This window comes from Bos indicus x Bos taurus, chromosome 28 (genome assembly GCF_003369695.1).
Source record: "Bos indicus x Bos taurus breed Angus x Brahman F1 hybrid chromosome 28, Bos_hybrid_MaternalHap_v2.0, whole genome shotgun sequence".
Taxonomy (NCBI): Eukaryota; Metazoa; Chordata; class Mammalia; order Artiodactyla; family Bovidae; genus Bos; species Bos indicus x Bos taurus.
Window position 1 is genome coordinate 2,690,772 of NC_040103.1, and position 10,524 is coordinate 2,701,295.

General features: G+C 41.9%; 1 protein-coding gene across 1 annotated transcript in view; it reads left to right on the plus strand.

The window, feature by feature from the left end:
* The window catches only part of LOC113885199 (formin-2-like), a 57,023-nt gene extending 47,060 nt beyond the window's left edge, over positions 1–9,963 (plus strand). The window contains exon 9 of the mRNA XM_027530325.1: positions 7,151–9,963. Within this exon, the coding sequence (XP_027386126.1) occupies positions 7,151–7,295 (145 nt within the window). The 3' untranslated portion in view covers positions 7,296–9,963. The remainder of the gene's footprint in view (positions 1–7,150) is intronic.
* The last annotated feature ends 561 nt before the right edge of the window (positions 9,964–10,524 follow it).

Here is a 10,524-nt window from a genome sequence, read left to right on the forward strand (position 1 = left end):
AGAATTCTCTAGGGAAATCACCTAGGCCATGTGTTTGTTTTCTGGAAGGTTATAAATTATTGAATTAATTTCTTTAATAGATGTACATGTTTTCAGATTATTTCTATTGTGAGATTTCTGGTAGTTAGTGTCTTTCCAAGATTTGACTTATTTTATCTAAGTTATCAAAATTTTTGTCAAAGAATTATTCATAGCATTTCTTTAAATGTCCATGGAATTAGTAGTCACAATCCTTCTTTCATTATTTACATTACTAATTTGTGCTTTTTAGAACACTTCCTCACACCATATATGAAAATAAAATTGTTCAAAGACTGAAATATAAGACATGACATCATAAAACTCCTAGAAGAGAACATAGGCAAAACATTCTCAGACATAAATCACAGCAACATTTTCTTAGATCAGTCTTCTAAGGCAAAGGATATAAAAGCAAAAATAAATGAGACCAGGACTTCCTAGTGGTCCAGTAGTTAAGACTCTGACTTCCCAATGCAGAGGTCCCAGGTTTGATCTGTGGTCAGGGAACTAGATCCCACATGCTGCAACTAGATCCTGTGTGCTACAGCTAAGACCCAGCACAGCCAAATAAAATTTTTTAATAGTTTATTAAATAAAATGAAAATAATAATTAAATTTTAAAATAAAAATTTCAAAATAAATAAAATAATTAAAAGTTTTAAAATAAAAATAAAATTAATTAACTAAATAAAAATGACAAATAAAAAATAAATGAGACCTGGACTTTCCTGGTGGTCCAGTGGTTAAGAATTCACCTGCCAATGCAGGGGACATGGGTTTGATCCCTGGTCTGGGGAGATCCCACCTGCCATGGAACGAGTAGGCTCATGCACCACAACTACTGAGCCCGTGCTCTAGAGTCCATTCTCCACAAAGAAAAGCCGCCACAATGAAAAACCCATGCACCCCAGCGGGAGAGTGGTCCCCATGTGCTACCATTAGAGAAAGCCTGAGTACAGCAACAAAGAGGCAGCACACTGCTGGGCATACACACCGAGGAAACCAGAAGGGAAAGAGACACGTGCACCCCAATGTTCATCGCAGCACTGTTTATAATAGCCAGGACATGGAAGCAACCTAGATGCCCATCAGCAGATGAATGGATAACAAAGCTGTGGTACATATACACAATGGAGTATTACTCGGCCATTAAAAAGAATACATTTGAACCAGTTCTAATGAGATGGATGAAACTGGAACCTATTATACACAGTGAAGTAAGCCAGAAAGAAAAACACCAATACAGTATACTAACGCATATATATGGAATTTAGAAAGATGGTAACAATAACCCTGTGTACGAGACAGCAAAAGAGACACTGATGTATAGAACGGTCTTATGGACTCTGTGGGAGAGGGAGAGGGTGGGGAGATTTGGGAGAATAGCATTGAAACATGTATAATATCATGTATGAAACGAGTCGCCAGTCCAGGTTCGATGCACGATACTGGATGCTTGGGGCTGGTGCACTGGGATGACCCAGAGGGAGGGTATCGGGAGGGAGGAGGGAGGAGGGTTCAGGATGGGGAACACATGTATACCTGTGGCGGATTCATTTTGATATTTGGCAAAACTAATACAATATTGTAAAGTTTAAAAATAAAATAAAATTAATTAAAAAAAATATTGTAAAGTTTAAAAATAAAATAAAATTTAAAAAAAAGGCAGCATAGCCAGGAATAAATAAATATTTTAAAAAATAAAATAAATGAGGCCTAATCAAATTTAAAAGCTTTCACACAGCAAAGAAAAACATAAAAAAATTTTTTTAAACAGAAAGGCTACCTACAGAAGGAGAGAAAGTATCTTCAAATAATGTAACCAACAGGATGCTATCATGGAAAATATAAAAATAGCTCATATAACTCAGTATTAAAGAAACAAACAACCCAGCCAATAAGTAGGCAGAAAACACAAACAGACATTTCTCCAAAGAAGACTTACAGGTGGTCAACAGCACATGAAAAATGCTCAGTGTGGCTAATTATTAGAGAGACATAAATCAAAACTACAGTGAAGTATCTCCTCACACCTGTCAAAATGGCCATTTTTAAAAAGTCAACAAATACTAAATGCTGGAGAAATTATAGAGAAAAGAGAACCCTCCTACACTGTTGGTGGGAATGTAAACTGGTGCAGCTTCTATGGGAAACATTACAGTAGTTCCTTGGAAAACTAAAAATAGGGTTACTGTATGACTTCAAATCCTAAAAGATAATGCTGTACTGCACTCAATATGAAAGAAAAAACTCAGCAGTGGCCACAGGACTGGAAATAGTCAGTTTTCATTCCAATCCCAACGAAGGGCACTGCCAAAGAAGGTTCAAACTACTGCACTCGTTTCACATGCTAGCAAGGTTATGCTCAAAATCCTTCAAGCTAAGCTTCAACAGTATGTGAACTGAAAACTTCCAGATGTTCAAGCTGGATTTTTAAAAGGCAGAGGAACCAGAGATCACATTGCCAACATCCACTGGATCATAGAAAAAGCAAGAGAATTCCAGAAAAACATCTACTTCTGGTTCATTCACTGTGCTAAAGTCTTTGACTGTGTGGATCACAGTCTGTGATCCACAGACTGTGGGATATTCTTAAAGGGGTGGGGTTACCAGAACAACTTACCTATCTCCTGAGTAACCTGTATGCAAGTCAAGAAGCAATAGTTAGAACTAGACATGGAACAACAAACTGATTAAACATTGGGAAAGGAGTACATCAAAGTTATATTTGTCACTCTGCTTATTTAACTTTTATGCAGAACAATCATGCAAAATCCCAGGCTGGATGAAGATCAAGCTGAAACTAAGATTGCCGGGAGAAATGTCAATAACCACAGATGTGCGGATGACACCACCCATGGCAGAAAGTGAAGAGGAACTCAAGAGCCTCTTGATGAGGGTAAAAGATGAGAATTAAAAAGCTGACTTAAAACTCAACATTCAAAAAACTAGGATCATGGCATCCGGTCCCATCACCTCATGGCGAATGTTGTTCAGTCCTGTCTGACTCTTTGTGACCCCATGGACTGCAGCACTCTAGGCTTCCCTGCCCTTCACCATCTCCTGGAGCTTGCTCAAACTCATGTCCATTGAGTCAGTGATGCCATCCAACTATCCCATCATTTGTCATCCCCTTCTCCTCCTGCCTTCAATCTTTCCCAGCATCAGGGTCTTTTCTAATGAGTCATCTCTTCGCCTCAGGTGGCCAAAATATTGGAGCTTCAGTTTCAACATCAGTTCTTCCAATGAATATACAGGATTGGTTTCCTTTAGGATTGACTGGTTTGATCTCCTTACAGTACAAGGGACTCTCAAGAGTCTCCTCAAACAGCACAGTTCAAAACCATCAGTTTTTTGACACTCAGTCTTCTTTATGGTCCAACTCTCACATCCACACATGATTACTGGAAAAACCATAGCTTGACTGTACAGACCTTTGTCAGCAAAATAACATCTCAGCTTTTTAATACTCTGTCTATGTTTGTCACTGATAAAGAATCTGCCTGCAATGCTGGAGACCCCGGTTCAATTCCCTAGGTCAGGAAGATCCCCTGAAGAAGGGCATGACAACTCACTCCAGTATTCTTACCTGGAGAATTCCGTGGACAGAGAAGCCTGGTGGGCTACAGTCCATGGAGTCGCCAAGAGTTGGACACCACCGAGCGATTATCACAATAGGTTTGTCAAAGCTTTCCTTCCAAGGAGCAAGCATCTTTTAATTTCATGGCTGCAGTCACCATCTTGCAGTGATTTTGGAGCCCAAGAAAATAAAGTCTGTCACTCTTTCCATTGTTTCCACATCTATTTGCAATGAAGTGATGGGACTGGAGGCCATGATTTAGTTTTTTGAATGCTGAGTTTTAAGCCAGCTTTTTCATTCTCCTCTTTCACCTTCATTAAGAGGCTCTGTAGTTCCTCTTTGCTTTCTGCTATAATGGTGGTGTCATCTGCATATCTGAGGTTATTGATATTTCTCCTAGCAGTCTTGATTCCAGCTTGTGCTTTATCCAGCCCATTATTTCACCTGATAGATGGGGGGAAAATGGAAACAGTAGCAAATAGATGGGAAAATAGTGGAAAGTGGAAACAGTGACAGACTTTATCTCCTTGGGCTCCAGAATCTCTGTGGATGGTGACTGTAGCCATGAAATTAAAGGATGCTTGCTCCTTGGAAGAAAAGATGTGACAAACATAGATACCATATTAAAAAGCAGAGACATCGCTTTGCTGACAAAGGCCTGTATAGCCAAAGTTATGATTTTTCCAGTAATCATCAGAAGTATGGATGTGAGAGTTGGGCCATAAAGAAGACTGAGTGCCAAAGAATTGATGCTTTTGAGCTGTGGTGCTGGAGAAGACTCTTAAGAGTGCCTTGGACAGCAGGGACATCAAACGAGTCAATCCTAAAGGAAACCAATCTTGAATATTCATTGGAAGGACTGATGCTGAAGCTGAAACTCCAATACTTTGTCTACTTGATTTTAAGAGCCAACTTATTGGAAAAGACGCTGATGCTGGGAAAGTTTGAAGGCAGGAGGAGAAGGGGGTGACAGAGGATGAGATGGTTGGATGGCATCATCGATTCAATGGGCATGAATTTGAGGAAACTCCAGGAGATGGTAAATAACAGGAGCCTGGCGTGCTGCAGTCCATGTTTCAAAGAGCTAGACATGACTAGAGAACATTACACCTATTGAAATCAGTCAGGCAGAGTAACGCAAATACTCTTATGATCTTACTTTCATGTAATATAAGTAATTAGAAGTTTTGGATTAGCAGACATAACCACTGTGCATAAAATAGATTAGCAACAAGGACCTACTTTATAGTCAGTATTTTAGAAATTATAGTCAGTATTCTATAATAACCTATAATGGAAAAGAATCTGAAAAAATAACTGGATCACTATGATGTATACCTGGCGTGCTGCGATTCATGGGGTCGCAAAGAGTTAAACACGACTGAGTGACTGAACTGAACAGAACTGAATAATGGAAAAGAATCTGAAAAAATAACTGGGTCACTATGATGTATACCTAAAATTAGCACAATAATATACTTCAATTAAATATATATACCTTTGTGTGTCTTTTTGTATGTGTCTCTTAGGGTCAGCAGGCCAGCACCACAGTGGGGTGACCACCCTTACCTGTCCTCCCTACTCATCTATAGTTTCACTCACTTTACTCAGCAGATGGTTTGCAATGGCTCCTAACAAGAGAATCCTTTCACTTTCAATGTTATCTCTTAGTGGTTGTGTGAGATATTAATATTAGGAGAAGCTGAATGGAGGCTATATTAGAATTCTCTATATTATCTTTTCAACTTTTTTTTTTTAATCTAAAATTAATACAAAGTTAGGCCATGAAATAGGTGACCATTATGTCAGCTGTCTCCTGTAAACTCCTGAGACTTTTGTAAGGGGAAAATGGAATATATTTAATTCAGTTTTCACCAGTTTAACCTAAAGGAGCAAAAGAAAGCTGTTAATAATTTCTCACTTTCAAGTTCAAGTAAATAAGACAGTAATGGTTCCATTACGTTAGGTCATGAGAGGGAAAATTGCTAAAAATTATATGTTTAGATCAGAGACTCTTGAGAGAAAAGTAGTGGAATTGTGGTCTATGAAGCCAGATTTTAAAATGAGTGAGGACATGGGATCATTGAATACAAATAACATTTGTATATAAATAATGGTGTCTTACAATGAGTCTGCATGGCTGAAAGAATATTATTTATAGATACAGAAATCTGCATATGCTCTTAGAATCTGGAGGAAAATCCAATAATAAGACATCTGGGATGCCAGAAATAGAAGACAATGATTTGATACTTTGCTAAAGGAAGCAGGGGTAGGTAAATTAAACACTATGCAGGTGAAGAACTTAACTGTGATTCAGAGGCAGTAAACAGAATGTACAGTGATCATCATGTATTCATCACCCAGGTTCAGCAGTTCCTGAGTTGGTTTCGTCTATACCCCTGCCCACTTGCCCCCTCCCCCACTGTTTTTGAAGCAAGTCTTCAACAGGAACAATGTCATTCATGTATATTTTACTATGTGTCTCTAAAAGATCCCCTTTAAAAAATAACCACCAGCAGTTTCATCCCCAACCATAATAATAATCGCTAATCTCATCAAATACCCAGTTTCTTTTCAAAACTCCAATTAGTTCATATATGTAATAAATGATTTTATTTTCTTACAGTTTGGAGCAAGATATAAAGAAATTCAAGCCATTATACTTAGACAGTGTCTTTTAAGTGTTTATAATAGACTTTGCCCCCTGAAATGTATGTATTTAAAAATCTAGATCATTTGCCTTAGTTCTGAGTGTTATCACAAAATACCATAGACTGGATGGCTTACACAGTGCACACTTCTGGAGTCGGGGAGGTCCACGTCAAGATGCAGCATAAATCTACCATTTACTAGTTGTGTGCTGTCAACCCTTTGAAACTCTTCTGAGCATCGCGTACGTGTAATATGAAGCGGCCTTGATGGCCCTGGAGATGGGCACTGCTGCCACTGTCAGGATGCTGGCCGCCCTGCTCACACCCACTCAGCCGTGTTACCGTGATCTTCAGGGGCAGCCTCTGTCAGTATCTCCCAGGGCTGTTGATTTTCCCCCCATCAGCAGCATAGGAAGTCAGATAGTATAGAAGCAGAACAATACACGTATTGTATAACATGTACACGTATTAGACTAACATATACAGTATGCGTAGTTAGTTTAGGGGCAGAGGGCTGATGTTTCGTTTGTTTAGAGTCTAGAAAAAGGTATACACAAACTTCCCGTATGTCCCAACTTGATTACAGGTTCATTTCTGACATAGGTCAGATGCATAGTGATTAATTTTGAAAATGGATGGACCAGGGATAGTTAGCAGTATATGGAGGACTCTTATCTGCTGCTAACATCTGTGTTCAAAAACTCAAACACGAAACCTTAAGAGAACTCCTGTTGGTGCCTGAGGATTTGAGTCCTCTTGGTAATAGTAACTGCCTGAATGAAATCAGCCTTTGGACGGAGAAAGAATACCCCATATTGGAAAGTAATTATAGCTTTTACACTTGTGTGTGTGTGTGTGTGTGTGTGTGTGTGTGTGTGTGTGTGTGCTTTCACAGCTTTTTGGAGACTACAGCCTATTTCTCCATGAGACCAAAAATTGGAGAGAAGGAAGTGTCCCCAAACGTTTTCTTTGGTATCTGGCATGAATTCAGCTCTCACTTTAAAGACTTTTGGAAGAACGAGAACAAACTCATTCTATAAGAAAGGTAGGTGTAGGCATTTTAAAGCTGGTGTTTTCTCAGGTGTGACCTGTTAGGGGTTGCCAACTTTCACAGCCTGAATGAAAAACTAGGTCCTCACCCTGGGGTTTCCAGTCTAAGAGGGTGCTGAGGTTGGGCAGTACTTGGAGTTCAAGTAAGAAGAGTCAGCACAGTGGCTGTGATGCTGCAAAGGGCAGCTGGGGTGATGGTTTGCCAGGATCACTGTCTGGTAGACCAGATTATGTGGTGAGGAAGCCACACAGAAGCAGGCAGGCAAGAAGAGGAGTGAAAGAGCCCTGCTGAGATGACAGGCCCACTCATTTCCAAAAAAACCTTAATAAGGTAAGATGAATCAGTTTGGTTTAACTTTTGCTCAATTCATGGGATATTGTCGCACATTTCACCATTCATATCAAAATTTCTCCCAGGTGTCACCAAGAAAAAGATGATCAATATTTGTAAGAGATATTTTCAAGACTCTTATCATATTGTATCACATTTCCTTAAGTATATCTTCAGAAATGAAGGGAAATTTCACTTCTTAAGTACATGGAATAGAGTCCTGTCCCTTGATTATGAAGCTTACACAAGTGCATTGTTACCAAGTTGGGAAGCGTGTCCCCAGATTGTGGGGTCTGAAGGGAGAATGAAAGGGAAACCAAACCCTAATCCTGAGCCTATTAGTGCACTTCCCACATCCTGACCCTAACAAGGACTTTGCTTTAGAAAACGTACCTCTTAAGGAACTTTATTGATCATAGTACAAAGTTCCACAATTTTTTTTCTTATCATCTTCATTTTGCTTATATACAAAACCATGCTGGCTCACCTAGTTTTCACTTGTAAGTAGATTTCAATCGGTCTTAAAATCAGGTGAGATTAATTGCTGACACTTGCTGAGCAAGTGGACCGTTCTCACTAATAGAATTACGTACCTAGAGCCCACGACTCCATCAGAGCAGGAAGTCTGCCTCAGTGACGAGTGGATGGAAAAGAGAGCGGTCTGAATGGAAGGGAAACACTGTAAACATCTATTTGGAGATAGTGAACTTGTTCTACCTCAAGATGCATCACCCAGGTTACTGTAAAGGACATTTGCCAGGAGTCCAGGTTGGTGAGGCAGGAGAGAGAACTGAGTGAACATGGGCCTATCTGGACCACCGTTCAGACGTGGATGTTTCCAGCTTTTCACCGAGCAAGGCTTGCTCAGTTTGGAAAATGGTGAGGAATGACTTTGGCATGTCGCAGACAGCCTCCCTTCCTGGTGCTCACTGCTCCCACGCATGCCTCCTTTCAGCTCTGACCTGAGCCTGGGAAGGGCCTGGGGCTTAGTCACACTGGGAAAGAATATAGAAAGATCAGTGTTTCACTTTGCACAGGAGCTGGGATGATACTGATCTCAGAGGGAGAGATCCTAGTTCCCTGCCCGGAATTAAACCTGGGCAACCTGGATGAAAACCAAGAGTCCTAGCCGCTAGACCACCAGGGACTAGAGGCGAGAAGCAAAAGTGGCCCGGGCTCTTGCCCCTGTTTGTAAGCAAGACTGTTTCAAGGAGGCAAAAACTGTAAAAACAGGTCCAACGTTTATGATTAGATACATAGCACAACGTATGGGAGAGCACACAGGAAAACAGTTTGTTCATCAGCTCAGAAGGAGGGCAGAGATACACACCTGCAGAGGAGTGCGGAGTGAGTGAGGAGGAACACAGTCTGGACGTGTTTAAATCACTTATATAGGACAGCCCTTCTAGGCCTTTGTTTACCTTTGGCCAATTACCTTGTATCTTTCTTCACACCTGACTGGTCCACACACCTTCCCAAAGATGTGTGTGCAAGTTTCTTCTAAGGTGTATCCCTCCATAGAGGCCTATGGGTGCGTGTCCACACTTATTATGGGGTGGGGTCCCTTCCCTTTTCAACCCCAAAGAAGACTTCCTGAACATGTGCAGACAGGGAAGTCCTCCTTGACCTCAGGAGTGGGCGCCTTGTCTCTTTGCTTTAGCAGGACTCAGCTTTTACCACTGGCTTTGTCCTTGGAGTGCCTGGGTGAGAACAAAGCTTGAATTTTACTCCACTTGACAAATACCAGGTGTCTGGCCCAGAGGCCGGCTATCTCCTACCTCAATACTGACAGAGTGGAAATGGCGAGAGGTAGGCACAGACAGCAGGAGTGGAGAGGGCCTGAGGGCACATAAGTGAGCAAGGGATTCTCAGCTAAGGTCCTGGCATGAGATCGCAGGGGGTGTCTCATCCAAGCTCTCTTCACCACATGGCCTGTCCAGAAGTGCTGAGCGGCTCCCATGGAGATGATGTTGGCCTGGAGCAAGTCATTCACCGTCAGGAATGGCGAAGGCCTTGTCCCTGAGATGGACCTGGGTTTCCAGGAAACTCTGTGGACAACAATCCACCATTTATGAGATTTTAGGCATTGGACATGCTCGCTGAATATCTCATACAATCAACCCGATCCTCTTTTAATACTTCTCCTGTGCTTAAAAAAATCCAGTGGGCTTTTTGGCTCGCTGGAGGTGACTTCATTTCATCTCGTAGTGATGTTAACGGGCAGGTGACAGGAGCTGTCCAGTGCACACGGCTTGTTTGCTCTGAACAGAGGACTGAGGAGGAGCCATGGCAGGTGAGAGAGCGCCTTAGCCCTCTGCAGGACAGGGTGGAAGGTGTCTGTGGGTGCCTCACTGCAGAAATGCCAGCCGCAGCCTGGGGTTGGGTGGGGGCGTTGGTCACGTGTGTCTGTACCTGCCACCCTCCACCTGTCTTTTCAGTGTCCTCTCCTCCTCCTGTGCTCCCTCTTCTCCTCTCTTTCTCTCTCATCTGCACTCTCACCTTCTCTTGACTTTCAACTCCCTCCCTCCAATCGCTCTGTGCTTTAGCACAATTTCCAGGCCAGGCTGTTTCTTTAAGAGTGGACCCCTGGCCATCAGTCTGGCCCTGGCTCACATTCTCCCAACCCAGGAGGAGGGGATATTCTCGAGCTTCTAGAGAAATCCCAGAGAGGAATTCCAGAGGAGTCGTGTTCATCTTTGGATCAGCCAGTGGCCAGAGGTTGGTTCTGCAGGGACTGTGATTGGTTCAGCAGTCCTGCAGCCAGAGCGGAGGATTGCCGTGAGTGACAACCCCCTTCTTGGCAATGTCACTGGAGTTGGGGAGGGGCAAGTAAATGATGCTCTACCAGCCCGAATTTATTAAGCCTTTAAAAATAACCTGTGTGATTA